Source organism: Elephas maximus, chromosome 10 (assembly GCF_024166365.1).
Source record: "Elephas maximus indicus isolate mEleMax1 chromosome 10, mEleMax1 primary haplotype, whole genome shotgun sequence".
Taxonomy (NCBI): domain Eukaryota; kingdom Metazoa; phylum Chordata; class Mammalia; order Proboscidea; family Elephantidae; genus Elephas; species Elephas maximus.
Window position 1 is genome coordinate 67294277 of NC_064828.1, and position 19405 is coordinate 67313681.

Below are 19405 nucleotides of genomic sequence, written 5' to 3' on the forward strand. Positions count from 1 at the left end.
TGGCTGGTAAAACTGTCGGCATCTTAGCATGAATCGATGCAGTGACACCAAACTATATTTGTCGGCACTTCATTACAACCACTCAGCACTCACGTAGAGTGAAAAATATTAATTTTATTAAATCTTGATCCTTGCATACATTTTAAAAATATTCTGTGTACTAAAATGGAAAATGTACAAAAAGCTCTTCCGATCACACTGAAGTACGATGGTGGTCTCAGGAAAAAGCACTTATACAATTAGTTGAGATACAGGCTGAACTAGCAGCTTTCGCCAAATGGAATACCATTTGGCAAACATTTTCTTGAAAATGAATGAAGTGAGCCTGTTACTTAAGAAAAATAACTGACAGTACTTGTTGCCAATGGTAAAATCCAAGCTTTGAAGCAAATATTTGAACACCGGAAACTTGTATCTGCCATTGCAGGCTTGACAGCGTCTCAATACTTAAACACTTCCGATGCAATCAGTGATGATACTAATAATTTTTTTTATATTGGATAATGAAATATGTCAATATTCAGAAGGTCTGCAAACTGCAGGGGACCAATCTTTTCCAGATTACCAATGAATACATAACAAAATTACACATGGGCAAAAGATCCAAAGTACAAACAGCCAACAGATTTTAATGTAACAGGGCTGAAAAACTTCACTGCAAAGGTTTCAGACTCCACATTAAAAGTAATCTTTAAGAAATTATCGTTTTTGTCAAGTTTTGGTACTATAGCAAAGAAGACTATCCATATTTATTTGAACAGGCTATTAAGATACTTCTTCCTTTTCAAGATACATATCTGTTTGAGGCCAAATTTTCTTCATATACTTCAAGCAAAAATAATATATGGCAACAGACTGAATCCAGCAGCAGACTAGAGAATCTGGTTGTCTTCTGTTAAACCAGACATTAAAGAGCTATGCAAAAAGGTAAAACAATGCCACTCTTCTTACTGTATTTTTTTTTTGTTTTGGTAAATATAGCTATTTTTCATAAAAAAATATTTCTTATGAAAAAGAATTAATGTTATTTTAAGTGAATAAATAAATATTTTGAAAATCTTTTTCAGTTTTAATTCCTAATGTAGTGAACAATAGATATAATTCCATTAAAAAACTCTCTTTAGAGTATTCAATAATTTTTAAGAGTATAACAGGTCCTGAGACCAAAATGTTTGAAAACTGCTGTTCTATAAACCCTGCATGATTTAAATGCAGCACGATTTACCCCGGTACACTGGCATTTCACCTGGTATGTTCAAATGTGTTAGTTTAGCATGTAAATTGTTACAACAGCACTTTCTTAGTAGGCTTTTAACTATAAATTCAATTTCTTTAAAACATACAGTACTGTTCAGGTTATCTATTTCTTCTTGAGTTAAGTTTGGCAGTTTGTGTCTTTCAAGGAATTTATCCACTTCATCTAAGTTGTTAAATTTATGGGCACAAAGTTGTTCATAATATCCTCTTATTAATTTTTTAGTATCAACAGTAGTGATGTCTTACAAAAATATACCCCAAACCCAAAACTCACTGCCACTGAGTCGATTCCGACTCATAACAACCCTACAGGACAGAGTAGAACTGCTCCATAGAGTTTCCAAGGAGCACCTGGTAGATTCGAACTGCAGACCTCTTGGTTAGCAGCCATAGCGTTTAACCACTATGCCACGAGGTAATTTTTAATTTTAGTAGCCATACTAAAAAAAGGAAAAAGAAATAGGTGAAATTTTAATAATTTTCTGCATTTAATCTATTTCCTAACGCATACACTATTTTCGTGAATTAGCACTAAATGTGCACTTAAGAATTTAACTTCACTACTATCGACGGCACTGGGTTCTGGGTTACTATGTCCACGAGTGCTGATGGCACAGTGCTTAAGAGCTCAGGCTGCCAACCAAAAGGTCAGCAGTTCAAATCCATCAGCCGCTCCTTGGAAAATCTACAGGGCAGTTCTACTCTGTCCTATAGGGTCACTATGAGTTGAAATCAACTCAAGGGCAACAGGTTTTTTTTTTTTTTTATATAGATCATTTACTTGACACCTTCTTTTTTAATATAAGGATTTAATGCTATAAATTTCCCTTCAAGCACTGCTTTAGCTGCAGTCCACAAATTCAATAACTTTAATAAAAAATTAAAAATATTAAACAACAGACTAGATGAGCATATGCATAAAGTCATATTCATACCAACTGAGTTTTCATCATCTTCTAGGATGTGACTTCTCTGTCTAGGACGACTTGAAGCCGGCATGAGGTCATCGTCATCCTCACCATCATTTATAATTCCTTTTGAAAAAGAGGGGGTCTTGGCTGCATTATCATTTAGGATATCATCAGCATTGCTTGCATCATCTCCATCAAAAAGGTCATTGTAATCCTTTTCTACTCTGGTAGATACCTTGAAAAAATTAATAAAAATTAGAAAGATTAGACAATTATTTGGATAAATTCAATTACTCAAAAGGCAATCCCTTAATATGTACCAGTAAACTCTACCAAGCAAGAAAATGCCTTGATATGTAAGAATTAGTAATTGTATTTATTTGAATTGTATTTATATTCATATAAGACTCAGACCTTACTTTAAATGGCTTATAGTCTGAGGATGGGGCAGGAGTGCAGAGAAAGACATGTAAACAAATACTGTATATGCCCAAACATAAGGCAAGGTTTTATTCCTCAAAAATTATTCCCCACCATGGTCTCAGGGAATAGCTAGCTCAATTGGCATAACATAGTTTATAAAGAAAATGTCCTACATTCTACTTAGGTAAATGGCATCTGGGGTCTTAAAAGCCTGTAAGTGGCCATCCACTGTTCTCACCCCTTCGGGAGCAAGTGAGAATGAAGAAAACTGAAAACACAAGGCAAAGATTAGCCCAAAGAACTAATGGACCACAATGACCACGGCCTCCACCAGACTGAGTCCAGCACAACTAGATGGTGCCCGGCTACCACCACTGACTGTTCTGACAGGGATCACAATAGAGGGTCCCAGACAGAGCTAGAGAAAAGTGTAGAACAAAATTCTAACCCACAGAAAAAAAAAAAGACCAGACTACTTGTCTGACAAAGACTGGAAAAACCCTGAGAGAGGTTCACCCTTCAGCCAAGGATTAGACAGGCCCATAAAACAAAACGAGACTAAGGGGCACACCAGCCCAGGGGCAAGGACTAGAAGGTAGGAGGGAACAGGAAAGCTGGTAATAGGGAATCCAAGGTGGAGAAGGGAGAGTGTTGACAAGTTGTGGGGTTGTTAACCAATGTCATAAAACAATGTGTACTAACTGTTTAATAAGAGGCTAGTTTATTCTAAAAACTTTCATCTAAAGTACAATAAAAAAAATTTTTTTAATTTATTCCCCAGATTCTCAACAACAAAATTAATTTATTTAAAAAAAAAAAATTATTTCCCAGAAAGGAAGTTACCTTATATTAATATGATCAAGTCCCTACAAAGTCTCTCATATTGTAAAACATTCTCTCATTTACCTTTACTTTGAACAAGATATTGCTTAGGTAGGATACATTTGCTTTCAATGACCTCAGTTAAAGCTAGTTTTTTGAATGCTTATACAGGTCAACTAACAGAAACAACAGAAAAAAAAAGGAGGCAAAAACTGTTTAACGAAGATTTGATCATTAATTCCTGGGAACAAGAGCATAGCATTGCAAGTGCTAGACGTTACTATAGACAAACTTCTGAGATCACTCTAAAAAGTGACATACTAAGGAGATGCATTATAGGGATCACAAGCCCGAGCCTATTGCTGTTGAGTCAATGCCAACTCACAGCATAACTGCCCACAGAGTTTCCAAGGTGGATTCGAACTGCTAATTTTTTTTTTTTTTTATAATTTTTATTGTGCTTTAAGTGAAAGTTTACAAATCAAGTCAGTCTCTCACACAAAAACCCATATACACCTTGCTATACACTCCCAATTACTCTCCCTCTAATGAGACAGCCTACTCTCTCTCTCTACTCTCTCTTTTCGTGTCCATTTCGCCAGCTTCTAGCCCCCTTCACCCTCTCATCTCCCCTCCAGGCAGGAGATGCCAACGTAGCCTCAAGCGTCTACCCGATCCAAGAAGCTCACTCCTCACCAGCATCCCTGTCCAACCCTTTGTCCAGTCCAATCCATGTCTAAGAATTGGCTTCGGGAATGGTTCCTGTCCTGGGTCAACAGAAGGTCTGGGGGCCATGACCACTGGGGTCCTTCTAGTCTCAGTTAGACCATTAAGTCTGGTCTTATGTGAATTTGGGGTCTGCATCCCACTGCTCTCCTGCTCCCTCAGGGGTTCTCTGTTGTGTTCCCTGTCACGGCAGTCATCGGTTGTAGCCAGGCACCATCTAGTTCTTCTGGTCTTAGTATGATGTAGTCTCTGGTTCATGTGGCCCTTTCTGTCTCTTGGGCTCGTAATCGCCTTGTGTCCTTGGTGTTCTTCATTCTCCTTTGATCCAGGTGGGTTGAGATGCATCTTAGATGGCTGCTTGTTGGCATTTAAGACCCCAGATGCCACTCTTCAAAGTGGGATGCAGAATGTTTTCTTAATAGATTTTATTATGCCAATTGACTTAGATGTCCCCTGAAACCATGGTCCCCAGGCCCCTGCCCCTACTACGCTGGCCTTCGAAGCATTCAGTTTATTCAGGAAACTTCTTTGCTTTCGGTTTCGTCCAATTGTACTGACCTCCCCTGTACTGTGTGCTGTCTTTCCCTTCATCTAAAGTCGAACTGCTAATTTTTTAACCACTGTGCCACCAGGGCACAAGTTACTCCCATAGGATGAATGAAAACTACAATTGTTAAGCCAACAGAAACATAGTTTTATATAAAATTCTAGTGATGGTAGCATTCAAAGATTCCAAAAGGATTATATCTCAAACCTTTTAAGTGGAAGTAAATATGATTGTGCTCTATAAAACTGATGTTTAATAAAAAGAGAAAACAGAAAGAGTATTTCTGGATTCACAGATTTAAACATGCTTGATGTATGAACAATTAACTTAATAATGGTATAAGGAGATATCTGACAGTTTCATCTATAGCCCAGAAGTCTATATAATCAAGCTGGGGCCAAAAACTGGTTCTGGATTTTCTTACTAGAAAGCGGGGGTGTGCCTTATATTTATGGTGAGGACCATAAAGTGTTACAGGTGTTATGACAGAAATATATTTTGTGAAGAATAAAAGCAAAAAGGATACAGTGGCCAATTCTAGATACCAAAACCAAAAACTAAACCTGTTGCCATCGAGTCAATTCCAAATCAGTGACCCTATAGGACAGAGTACAACTGCCCCATACGGTTTCCAAGGAGCAGCTGGTGGATTTGAACTGCCAACCTTTAGTTTGAAAGTGAGCTCTTAACCACTGTACCACCAGGGCTCCAATTCTGGATAGAAGGGTTAAGAACATTTCCTAAGAAGTGACCTTTGAACTAAAATTTTTTTTAATTTACTTTTTGTTTTTGTCAATGTTACACATGCATATAAATTAGTCAAACAGTTTGACAAGGCTTATTATGAAAATTAAAAGTCCTCTGCAGAGCCCCCAACTTACTTCCCAGCAGAGGAAATCCTTTCAGCTCTTTTGATACTTTCCTCAATTTTTGTAAGGGATATTCTACTGCTTTTTTGACTTTTCAGTTTGAAGCATTAGCTATTCAACAGATTCTATTAACTTCCCTCTATGGAAGATGAGGATTTGGCACCTTTTACAATCACCCCTGCTCCATGTATGCATGCTATTCTCTCCCACTCCCCGCAACATAGATGTATTCTCATTTTGGCTGGGCCACTATTCAGCGTTTAGATTATTATCAGGTAAATGCTACTCACACTTGAATAAGAACACTACTAGCTAACACTTATAAAGAGCTTACTATGTCCTAGGCACTGTTCTAACTCTTCATACGTGCTAATTCATTAAATCTTCACGATAACTCTAAGCGGTAAGTACTATTACTATTTTCACTTTACAATGTAGTATATTATGATCACTTTTCCTTTCTTTTACAACTTTTTATTTTTTCCGAAGTTAAGAATTTTCTCTCTTTAGGTCTTTTCTCTTGAGCAGATTCCCCAAAGATGATTCTTCCAATGTGCTACCTGAAAAGCCTAAGATTGGCTGACAGTGTTCCAGGAGCCAAGTAGGAGTAAAAAAAAAAAAAGCCTGGGAATATTAAACCGTATATACTTTCATTTAATCCTCTGTTTCCAGGACAGTATTCCCCTTTTACCTAATGCCACTTAACTGTATCCAGTGAACCTAAGACCAAAAACCTTCTCAGTTTTACCTTTTCCATTAGAATAAATCTCCACAGTTCTACCAGGATATTTATGGAGGTATACACACTGTTTTTGGAATTGAAGAGATCTACTTGCTTATTAAATCAATCCTCCTGTTTTCGGCCTCACTTTTAGAGGTACCTGGTGCTACCAAGGAAACCCTGGTGGCATAGTGGTAAAGAGTTTGTCTTCTAACCAAAAGTTTGGCAGTTCAAATCCACCAGGTGCTCCTTGGAAACTCTATGGGGCAGTTCTTCTCTGTCCTATAGGGTCGCTATGAGTAGTTATTGACTCGAAGGCAGTGGGTTTGGTTTTGGTGCTACCAAATTCTGAACCTTTGGGGATTCAGCCAGGCCAACAGAGGCACACGTCAGCTTTCCCCACCATGGTCTTGGGATTCAACTTTTCTAAGATGCTAAAGTTAGCTTTCAATCATCTTTCTGCTTTCCAGCCTCCAAAGTTGTGTCACTATCATCAATCCAACTTGTCTTCTTTATCCTTATGGGATTATGCGTATTAAAAGTTCCTCTAATGTAGTTTTAGTGAAGGCTGCAGGAGGATCAGAGGTAGATGCATATATTAAATCTACTATCTTTAACTGGAAGTCTAAATTAAGATATGAAATATGAATAGGTATACTTGCTAGGAAGAGGGAATAATTAACGAAAGCAAGTAAGTATAAAATAACCTGGCCTGTGTTACGTAATTTCGTAAAGCTAGATAACTAAGCATAGAAGGCATACAGGTAGCCTTAAGATTTAAGGCTAATCCAGAGCAGAAAAAGTTTACAGGCCAAACTAAGGCCTATTATAGTTATTAACTCCAGTATTTAGCTATAAAGCATTTACCTAACAAACCCTCAGAGTAACAGGATCTAAAATAATATATCACAAAGTATATTTCCTGGAAATCCAAGAAATATTAATAGGTAGTATATGGAAGGGGAAAAGTCCCTTAGTCAAATACAGTTGGAAAACATTAAGTTTGAACAGTTTTCTTTACTATAGATCATTTCTGAGCATCTAATATAATGACATGAATTGCAATTTTCCAAGAAAGGAACATAGTTTGTGGTGTTTTCCAAATCCACTGACCACAGAAACACTTTTAAGAAACTCTGCTCTATCCTATTACTTTTTACCTTACTGCTTGACTTCTTTCCACTGGGGTCACAAACATTCTCCAGGAGTCCTAGGTTTCCTTCCGCATCAGTATAAGCTATTTGGCCACAAGTAGGATGCCAGGCCAGGCCACAAATTGCATAACCTTTCTCGTGTTTCACCCTAAAAATTACAAAGTGGATTCTTAAAACACTGTCAAGAAAAATATAGACTATACATTTCTTTAGGTAAATTTTAACTAGAAAATGTTAAAAGGCTTTTGACAATTAATAGCTGTATATATACATTTTGACAATCTAACAATTGTAAATTTGAAACACTTCATAATAATACAAACAAAAAACTAATAGAAATAAGCAGTAAAGAGACAAAAGATATACTGAATCATACCTTTCCAGGCAATCTTTGGTTTCCACATTCCAAACTATAATCAAGCCATTAATACTCCCTGCAGCTAAATACTGCCCACAAGGAGACCACGTTACTATATTGAGGGTCTATCAAAAAAAAAAAAAAAAGGTAATAATAACTGTGCATAACTGGAAACTAAACACTCATTTTATTTCAAAGTTTTATATAACTTATTCTATATAACTTCTAATTAGATCTGATACATACACGGCAGGACAAAGTTTGCTTGTTTTTTAACTCTCTTTTTCAATAATAGTCTATCATCACTAGTAGCTATTATTCTGTTTACCATGAAAAAATTATACTGGCACAATTTTAAAAAGAGAATGGAAAAAACTTCATTATCCTGAAAAAGGAACTGAAAAGAGACAATACAAAGTATTCTCTTAGCAATTACCATCAAGATGAAGAGAACTAGTAGGTGAAGACAACCTTGGTAACCCACTGCTGAACTATGGGCCTAAGTTTCCTTATGTGCAAAATGTGTGTGTGAGTGTGAGTGTGTGTGTGTGTGTGTGTGTGAGAGAGGGAGAGAAAGAATGATAATAGATCAACAAACTTTTCTGCTCCTCTAAAATTCCAGAGTTTATGATCACAAGTCTCAGTGAAATTCATTTAACAATAAAGGCTAATTACTGACCATGTGACAATAACTTGTTCTAATACTAAGCTAGGGTTCAATTTGATCTTGTATAAATTAAAAAGCGATTTTCTTATCAAAGCTCGCAAAGGAGAGAGGTCAGGTAGAACCTACGTACTGTCCAGGTATTGGCCAACAAGGAAAGGCTGAGGGGGTGGGAGATGGACACATGCCCAGCAGTCTGGAATTGTTGTCCAATTTCAATGATATTTAACTGAAACTGTATGTAGGCAAAGTATGTATTAAAAATTTCCTTTAGCCTGCTGAAAGTGTCACTTACAAAACTTACCTGAGAGATGAAATTATCTGAAAGGTCAAACTGATTACTCCAAGTTTCTCTTCTATACAGCTTAACAGATTTTTCCACAGGAACTGCCAGTAACTATTAAGAAAGATAAATAATTTAAACAAAAATGTTCATTAAATTCAATCTAAAAAGGGGGAAAAAAAACAGAATATTAACCCAGATAAGCTTAAAGACATAAAAACAAATCTGTCGTTTAATTGGCAAGTAACAACTAACAAAAATAATAATAATAATAATCACTTGAAATTCTGGTAAGCAAAGAATGAGTGATAAAGACTGCTCACATCAAAAAAAAAAAAAAAAAAAAAAAGGCACATTTGTCATTTCTAGTATTCTATAAAGGAGCCCTGGTAGCGCAGGAGTTAAATGCTTGGCTGCTAACTGAAAGGTCATCAGTTTGAAGCAACCAGCTGCTCCATGGGAGAGAGATGTGGTAGTCTGCTTCTGTAAAGATTTATAGCCTTGGAAATCCTATGGGGCAGTTCTACTCTGTTCTATAGAGTCACTATGAGTCAGAATTGACTCAATGGCAATAGGTTTGCTTTGCTTTCTTTTTAGTATTCTCTAATATTACTTCTTAAAGAGCCTAGGTCCTTTGGCTCTAAAACAATTCATCTCATTTGCTAGGACACAGATCCAGAATTCTTTGAATAGGTTGGAAAAAAAAAGGAAATTTATCTTCTTACACTTTTCCAAAGAAACAGATTAGCAGAAAAAATAAAAACTGTATTCTTTCCACATTTGTCCAAAAAAAAAAAAAAAAAACAAGAAACAAAATGCATTATTAGTGAAAACAATGTTAATTTTATTAACTTTTAAATTTATTAAAGAAAACTTATATAAGCAAAAAAAAAAAAAAAATACTTACTGGATTTCCTTGAGCTCAATTACCACTTTAATGCAGAATGTACATTCTTGAAAGTTCACATGACATGCAAAGGTATATTTTGAAAGGAAAACCTTGATTCATCCCTAAATCCTACTTCTACTCCCCAAAGGCAAATACAAGCATTGAATATACAGATATGCATACATACACATGTAAGTACATACACACACTCCAACTTTTTTTTTAACACAAACAGCAGCATTCTATCTATACCCACTGTTTTACACCTTGATGTTCACTTAACAATTTATCCTGAACATTATTCCACATGAGGACATATAGATTATATCTCACTCTTTCTAACAGTTGCACAGTATTCCACTTAACCAGTTTCCTATTAACATTTAGGATGGTTTTAATCTCTTGCTACTACAAACAATGGTGCAGCATTTTCATTATACATCCTCTCTACTGCATGTGTGTGAGTATGCTGATGGATAAATGCCTAGTAGTATTACTGGTGGTCACTGATTCTAGTAAAAACTGCCACCCTTTCTTCCACATGGTCCATAATCAAACTTTTTATTTTTGCCCATCTGGTAAGTAAAAAATAGGACACTGCTATAGTTTCAATTTGTATTTTTTTTAGTATGAAAAGTTGAATATATTTTCATACTTTTAAAAGCCATCTTTTTCTGTACACTATCTGCTCTTTTGCCCATCTTTCTACTGAGTTCTTTTCAATTTATAAGATTTGTTGATCTCACAGTGAATGGATTATTTTCTTTGTATATTAAGGAAATTTACCCTTTTCTCATATTGTTTCAAACTTTTCCCCCAGTTTGTTCTTTGACTCTGTAGTACTTTTTATCATGCAAAAATGTTTACTTTTTATATTGTCAAATTTATTAATGTTCTGTTCTGAAAAATTCCATACCTACAGAAAAGTTGAAAGAATATAGTGAATATATAGTAAATACCTATATACCTTTTACCTAGATTCACCATGTGATAAGAAGCCTTCGAGATGGTCCTCAATGCTTCTTATCTCCTTGTCCCAATGTATTCTACATATCTTTTCTCCACCTCTACCATATATTGAAATTTCCATATATATTTGGGTCTATTTCTTTAATACATATATATGTCTATTCATGAGTCAGCAGCAAACTTTTAATTCTGAAAACTTCATAATGTTTTAACAACTGGTTATATTAAACTCCCATCATCACTTTTGTTGTTAAAGGCTTTAGTTTTCCACACAGACTTTGGAATCAGCTTTATTTGGTCTCCCCAAACATCCTATTGCTATATTTGAATGTTGTTAAAACTATAGATTAATTTAGGAAGAGCTGATACCTTTATTATATCAAAAATTCTTTCCTAAAAACAAGATCTGTTTTTCTATTCATCCAAGTCTTTTAAGTCCCTTGGCAGCATGGTAAAACTTTTCTTTACACAGATGTTTCACATTTCTTAATAAGTCTATCTCCAGCTATTTTATATTTTTTTATCTCACAGTAAACGGATTATTACCTTCCATTGTATTTTCTAAATGGCTATTGTTTGTATATAGGATTGCTATTGGTTTTGTATATTAATTTTGCTTCTAGTCATCTTACTGAATTTTCTCCTTATTGGTAATAGCCTTTCTTTCCCAGTTCGTTTTCTTGGGGTGTCCACGTATATAAGCATTTTCCTTCCTCCTTTCAAACCTCCTATTTCTTTCTGTTGTCTAACTGTATCAGCTAATATCTCCAAAATGTTAAACTGCAGTCATGAGAGTGACATGAGACTGTTTTCACAGTTGTTCTGTTAAGTATGAACTTAAAAAAATATATAAAAATTAATTCAATCATATAAAATATATACTTTGAAAAAATCTTTTAAGAAGTTGAAATGTTTCTTAAAGTATTTCAATATAAATTGGCTAGCTTGGGGCTCTAAAATTTATAATCCAAACGAAATAGTTATAATTTAGAAAACTATTCTTATATTCAAAACTTACAGGACTGGAACAAAGACAAAGGTTGAAAAACAAGTCACTTACCTTACCACTTTTTGGCTGCCAAGCAAGTCTGCAGATTGATTTTGCATTTATCACATCATTGCATTTTTGTAGCAGTGGCCAACTAATAGCACATGTCTGATTTAAAAAAAAAAATTTTTTTTTTTAAATTTTCCCTTAAGAAAACTCCCCCCAAAAGACATGCAAAACTGAGTACATTTAATAGGTGGTTTTCTCAGAAAAAAAAGCAACTTAATTCACTTTAATCTAATTATGGTAATACATCAACTTGACAGCAAAGGGTTTGGATTGTTTTTTTTATTTAGATTACTTTAAGTCCTTCAGAAGTGTGAAGGGACAAGTCTAAATAAATAAATATAACAATATTTCCTGTGTAAAATAAGCACATAATACACTTATTGAATCAACTTAAAAAAGGAAAAAAAACCAATATATGTTAAGATCATAAAATATATACAAAAATAAATAAAACTTGAAAGCTCAACCATAAAATGTTAAGGCATCAAAATGAATCCTTTCGAACAGTTCAAAAATGAGAAGGGACTGTGGATACTGAGGTGTATGTGTGGAGGATGTCTTTCATAGTCACGCTGCCTCTAGGAACGCCAAACTCTTTCTGATTATCTCAGGAAGAATTAACTGTACCCTCTGCCATTCCAGAGAGCACTTTCTTCATGTCTTTTAAAACCTTTATCAGGCTGAGTTAGAATAAATGGTATGCATTCTTCTCAAAATTAAGTGTGGCCAACATCTTATTTTATTTGTGTACCCCCAACATATAACACATGGCCTAACATATGGTAGATGTTTTGTAAACATATGATTGAATTTTCCCCAATAATTTTTAAACTCTAAAAAATTAAATATAAACCTATCACTTCCTATGTGATTGAGAACAAAAGCAATTAGTCTTTAACACATTTACTTTTTTATTAGGCTACTGTTCAATTTGATCACAAAAACAATATTTAATACCACTCAACGGGACAAACTATAAAGAAAAACAATTGTTAATTTGACTCAATAATACAACATGTAACACATAATAGGAGCCCTGGTGGAACAGTGGCTAAGAACCTGGGTGATCACCAAAAAGGTTGGTAGTTTGAATTCACCAGCCACTCCTCGGAAACCCTATGGGTCAGTTCCACCCAGTCCTATGGGGTCACTATGAGTCGGAATCGGCTCAATTGCAACGGGTTTGGTTTTTGAATGCCAATATATGCAGGAAACAGGCAAAAAGTTCTAAATTCAAATTGATGTGTTTACCTGGTCTGAAATTTGCCACACTCTGACAGATCCATCACAACTAGCTGATGCCTGCAGGAATAAACAACGGATTTCTCTACAGTTAGAGCCATACTTTTTTTTTCTTATGTTATTTCTTTTTTTTTCTTAATTGTGCTTTAAGTGGAAATTTATAATTCACCTCAGTTTCTCATACAAAAACTTATACACACATTGTTATGTGACCCTAGTTGCTCTCCCTATAATGTGACAGCACACTCCTTCTCTCCACTCTGTATTTCCCATGACCATTCAACCAGCTCCTGTCCCACTCTGCCTTCTCATCTTGCCTCCAGACAGAAGCTGCCCACATAGTCTCACGTGTCTACTCGAGCTAAGAAGCACACTCCTCACCAGTATCATTTTATGTCTTATAGTCCAGTCTAATCTTTGTCTGAAGAGTTGGCTTTGAGAATGGTTTTAGTTTTGGGCTAACAGAGAGTCCGGAGGCCATGATCTCTGGGGTCCCTTCAGTCTCGGTCAGACTATTACATCTGGTCTTTTTACTAGAATTTCAGGTCTGCATCCCACTTTTCTCCTATCGTGTTCCCTGTCAGGGCAGTCACTGGTGCTAGCCAGGCACCATCTGTTCTTCTGATCTCAGGCTGAATCTCTGGTTTATGTGGCCCTTCCTTTCTCTTGGACTCATATTTTCCTTGTGTCTTTGGTGTACTTCATTCTCCTTTGCTCCAGGTGGTTGGAGGCCAACTGATGCATCTTAGATGGCTGCTTGCAAGCGTTTAAGACTCCAGACACCATTCACCAGAGTGGGATGCAGAATGTTTTCTTAAACACTTTGTTATACCAATTGACCTAGATGTTCCCTGACAGCCATACTTCTATATGGGAGACTGGTTCAATTGAAAAATCAAATAGCCTTTTATCAACTCTATAAAATTTTCTAATTCTCTTACAATTTTAAATATTCAGGAAGGAAGCAGAAAGAGAGGGAAAAATGATTACCAGAAAGACGTCCTTAGGATCAAAGGAAAGACTTAAAACAGGGGCATCATGTCCTCGAAATGTTTTCTGTTGGCTGCTATCCATCACCTCTACAACTTTGACTATGAAATCACTATGAACAGTAAGAATAATGCACATGAATAAATGCCAATACAAAAGCCTCTCCTAAAAGCTATGACCCAAATATTTCAAAATCACAGAAGTAAATGCTGCCATTTCTTTATAGCAATTTGTGAAATTTGGCATCTGAATTTAATGATTTAGCTTTTAGTTTTACCGCATAAACGTGCTGAAAACACAAGTCATGATTTCCCCTTATGCTAAAATACAGTCACTTCCTCTGTAGCTTCCTTAGTTACATCTTAATCTTCTATTACTTGTTAATCTAATTACGCCCACACCATTCTTAAATGTATACTATACCTTTCACTATACCTGGGCAACTCAACCGATTACATTCATTTCTTATGAAAAATAAGCATCAAGGGCAACAGCAACAATCCTGATTATATAGTCTAGGTTCTACCTAAAATAATTTTTCAAATTTTTTTTATCAATCATCTTGCCCCAAATCTTTTTTATCAATCACCTTTCCCCAAATCTTTGTCAAAATTTACATAGTAGGCTGTTTGCAAAGCAACATATCTTAATTTGTAGAGAAGCAAAGTTTGTTCTTTAGGATCTTTACTAGATAAAAGACTTAGAGAGTCCCGAAAATTTTAGCCTGAAACCAATGAATGAGGTCACTCTGTTCCAACATTATTTCCTTTTCTGTTGTCCATGAGTCTCACCTGGATCCAGCAGCAATTTTAGTACCATTCCCATTAAAGACCACATGGTTTGCATTTGTGGTAAAGCGAGTCAATATACCATCTGGAACTCCTTCAGGAAACGTGTGGACTTGAATAGTATTGTTAGATACAGCAGTGACCAATTTTCCATTCTAAAAGAAAAATGAAGGTAAGAAACATTGGCAAAACAAATCCAAGACAATTAGAAGTCTTTCTGTAGTTAAAAATCTTATAAAAGCTGTAAATGTAGGTCATGTCAAGAGAAAATATCACCCATTATACAATTTCCTGAAATGTACATTAGCAAGAAAAATTTGCTTCCTTTAGAAAACTCAATTACCTCTTCACCGGCCAATCTTTTAGTCTCTGAATTTTCCTTTACTTCCAGTGAGAAAAATATTTAAATAGTATTATTATGGCTCCCTAAGTGTCATAAAAATGAAGGAGACTAGAGAGTTTTCCTAGTCCCACTGAGGAAAAAGCTCATCAGAAAACACAGACGCAGTGACTTCACTCTAGTGTTACCCTGTGTTTCCACAATAAAACCATTATATGCCTTTATGCCATTTAGGTTGGTGAAAGAAGGTATTTGCAATGAGGAAGTTGTTGGTCTTGCAAAATTCTATCATTCAATCTCCAGCATTGCTTCTATCACCAAGGCCATATTTTCCAACTACCAATCCTTCTTCGTTTCCAACTTTCACATTCCAATCACCAGTAATTACCAACACACCCTGATTGCATGCTCAATCAATCAATTAATCAATTAATTAATTGTGCTCATGAGGAACCTTTACATAGATCAAGCGGCAGTTGTTCAGATAGAACAAGGGGATACTGATTGGTTTAAAGTCAGGAAAGGTGTACATCAGGGTTGTATCCTTTCACCATACCTATTCAATCTGTGTGCTGAACAAATAATCAAAGAAGCTGGACTATACGAAGAAGAACAGGGCATCAGGATTAAAGGGAGACTCATTAGTAACCTGCATTATGCAGATGATACAACCTTGCTTGCTGAAAGTGAAAAGGACTTGAAGCACTTACTAATGAAGATCAAAGACCACTGCCTTCAGTATGGATTGCACCTCAACATAAAGAAAACAAAAATCTTCACAACTGGATCAATGAGCAACATCGTGATAAATGGAGAAAAGATTGAAGTTGTCAAGGATTTCATTTTACTTGGATCCACAATCAACAGCCACAGAAGCAGCAGTCAAGAAATCAAACGACGCATTGCATTGGGTAAATCTGCTGCAAAGGACCTCTTTAAAATGTTGAAAAGCAAAGGATGTCACCTTAAAGCCTAAGATGCGCCTAACCCAAGCCATGGTATTTTCAATCGCATCATACGCATGTGAAAGGTGGACAATGAATAAGGAAGGCCGAAGAAGAACTGATTGATGCTTTTGAATTGTGGTGTTGGTGAAGAATATTGAATATCCCATGGGCTGCCAAAAGAATGAACAAATCTGTCTTGGAAGAAGTACAACTAGAATGCTCCTTAGAAGCAAGAATGGTGAGATTGTGTCTTACATACTTTGGACATGTCGTCAGGCGGCATCAGTCCCTGGAGAAGGACATCATGCTCGGCAAAGTACAGGTTCAGTGGAAAAGAGGAAGACCCTCAACGAGGTGGACTGACACAGTGGCTGCAACAATGAGCTCAAGCATAACAGCGATTGTAAGGATGGCACGGGACCAGGCAGTGTTTCATTTTGTTGGGCGTAGGGTCGCTATGAGTTGGAACCAACTTGACAGCACATACCTAACAACAACAACATGTCTTTTTGCAGTAGGGCAAAGTCTAAATGCAAAATTAATGGCTCTTTTTAAAAACATTACATAAAGTTTAAGGATCTGAAAATAATCAGCAGACACTATTGCTTTTGTAGAGCTTTTATCTAAAAATGATAAAAGGGCAAGAATTTGCTCCTACACCTTAGTTTTATTACTTCTTTAGAGGGAATTAAGTCCTGAGGGACCAAATCATACTCTACCAAGCTCATTCAAACCACCCCCACCCCAAAGAATCCATTGCAGTTGAGCTGATTCTGACTCATGACAACCCCACGTGCTTCCGAGAAGAACTAAGCTCCACCCACGGGGCTTTTCCAATGGCTGGGATCTATGGAAGTAGATCACCAGGGCTTCCTTCTGCAGCAATGTTAGATTTGAACTGCCAACCTTTTGGTCAGGCACCTAAGTTCATATAAACCAAAATCAAACCCAGTGCCGTCGAGTCGATTCCGACTCATAGCCACCCTATAGGACAGGATAGAACTGCCCCATAGTTTCCAAGGAGCGCCTGGCGGATTCGAACTGCCGACCCTTTGGTTAGCAGCCATAGGACTAACCACTACGCCACCAGGGTTTCCAAGTTCGTATAAGCTTTGCTAAATCATATGGTTACTTTATTAATTTAGATTAATAGATAACTGCCAAGGAAACAAACTACTTATGTCTAGTAATAAATATACCCTTTATCCTATAGCAATAGATCATAAACACATTTGCAAACTCAGGATGCTCAGGCTATCTATAGCACCTGTTCCTACTCCAGTGTAAAAACAACTTGATGATGACAATGTCACCACATAGCAAAATTTGGGAGGATGTATACATCTGCTCAGGTAACAGTATGTTGTTGTTATTGTTAGGTGCCGTCGAGTCGGTTCCGACTCATAGCGACCCTATGCACTTCTTGACCCTGGGTTCTCTATTACCAGTTTTCCTGTCCACTCCTTTCTTCTGGTTCTTGCCCCTGGGCTACTGTGCCCATTTAGTCTCATTTTTTTTATAGGCCTGTCTAATCTTTGGCTGAAGTGTGAACCTCAGACGTGACTTCATTACTAAGCTAAAACGGTATCCGGGGACCATACTCTTGGAGTTTCTCTACTCTCTGTCAGGCCAGTAAGTCTGGTCTTTTTTTTTTTTTTGAGTTAGAATTTTGTTCTACATTTTTCTCCAATGCTGTCTGGGACCCTCTATTGTGATCCCTGTCAGAACAGACGGTAAAGGTAGCTAGCTGGACACCAACTAGTTGTGCTGGACTCAGTCTGATGGAGGCTGTGGTAGTTGTGATCTATTAGTCCTTTGGACTAATCTTTCCCTTGTGTCTTTGGTTTTCTTCATTCTCCCTTGCTCCAGACGAGGTGAGACCTGTGGATTATCTTAGACGGCCACTCACAAGCTTTTAAGACCCCAGACACTACTCACCAAAGTAGAATGTAGAAAATTCTCTTTATAAACTATGTTACGCCAAGTAAGCTAGATGTTCCCTGAGACGATGGCCCCCACAGCCCTCAGCCCAGTAATTCGGTCTCTGAGCTTTGGTTTTCTGAAGTATAAAATGGAGATAATGCCACATAACTCTCCAAATCTTTGCAAAAAGGCCCTGTCAATATAGAATACCACAAAAGTGTTAACTATTACTCACCCAAGCCCTCACTATTACTGGGATTAGCAATATTTTTCTTCCTTGCCAATCTTAAATAGAAAAAAAATTATCCAATTGTTTAATTTTCACTTCTTTCCTTATTAGAGAGATTTCACTTATATTTAATGTATGTTGGTCATTTATATTTTCTTCTGGGAATGTATTTCCCATTGTATATGGCCATTTAAAAAAAGAACATCTAAAGTATCTAGAAACCATCTCATCTTATCTTAATGAGCCTAAGGTTGAGAAAAAATATAAATTTTGTGGGAAGATCTTTTTTCCTATGCAAATACAATACACTCAAGTTAAAATCCATCACAAATAAAATGGTAGGTGGTATTTTTACAAACCCAGTTTGCAAAGTTTTTGTGAAAAGATATCTTCATTCTCCAAGTAATCTACATTTCCTTCTTATACCTACTTTACACAAAATATTAGAAACCAGTGAAATAGGCAGATGCCTTGGAAAGTTAATGAAAGATTCCTTTTTTCCAGAAAGATTCCATAAGTTATCTGAATTATTAGTGAGTTAAAAACTGGAAAATGTCAGCGTTTCCCTTAAAGGAAAAAAATGAGGGCATTTACACCTCTTTTTAAAAAAGAAAAAGTATATTTTCTTACATATATTTTAATTGTTTACCATTAATACTCACTAGTCATCATTAATAAACCATTCAGACTTTACCTTTAAAATTTTGGGGCAAGTTATTGGCAGTATTGTACATCTTTACATATTATCATTTCATAAGAGAAACAAGTAAAAAGGTACATCTATATTCAATGTCTATAAAAATATTTTTCACCCATGCATAAAAATTACATGCCAGTATCACATTTTCCACCATCTGCTGTAATTTTTTTACTACCTTCAAAGCACACGAATATGCCTTTTCCCCAACATTAATGGACTTGGGATCATCATCATCCAAGTCTTCCCAAATCCTCACATCACCGTCACTTCCACAGGTCACAATACAACTGTAAAGGAAACACACACGTTAAAAAGTCAGTTTCAGGTTTATTAATTTTTTTTGGACTGATACCTTTATATATTAATCACTTTCCTAATGTGATCAAGATATTAGCCAATGTTTTTTTCTCATTTTACACACTTAAACCTCAATAACAAAAACTGCTAACTTCCTATTCTGTAAAATGAAAGATGAGTTGAATGCTCTTTTCAGCTCCTCCTTGGCTTAACATTCTATTTATTCATAATGAGTGTTTAAGCTCTGTAAGAGTAAGATCGTGTCTGTCTTATTCACCATTGTACTGCTATCACCAAGC

The 19405-nt window shown here is 36.1% G+C and overlaps 1 protein-coding gene across 2 annotated transcripts in view; it reads right to left on the bottom strand.

The window, feature by feature from the left end:
• Positions 1 to 19405, bottom strand: part of WDHD1 (WD repeat and HMG-box DNA binding protein 1) — a 67673-nt gene that overhangs the window by 42862 nt on the left and 5406 nt on the right. Inside the window, exons 3-11 of one of the 2 annotated variants that reach the window (XM_049898331.1) lie at positions 18985 to 19096; positions 14674 to 14825; positions 13883 to 13994; positions 12902 to 12952; positions 11654 to 11749; positions 8757 to 8849; positions 7807 to 7913; positions 7437 to 7578; positions 2193 to 2403 (exon numbers count right to left, since the gene is read on the bottom strand). In XM_049898331.1, the coding sequence (XP_049754288.1) occupies positions 2193 to 2403; positions 7437 to 7578; positions 7807 to 7913; positions 8757 to 8849; positions 11654 to 11749; positions 12902 to 12952; positions 13883 to 13994; positions 14674 to 14825; positions 18985 to 19096 (1076 nt within the window). The remainder of the gene's footprint in view (positions 1 to 2192; positions 2404 to 7436; positions 7579 to 7806; positions 7914 to 8756; positions 8850 to 11653; positions 11750 to 12901; positions 12953 to 13882; positions 13995 to 14673; positions 14826 to 18984; positions 19097 to 19405) is intronic. The other variant, XM_049898332.1, reaches the window with a different exon arrangement.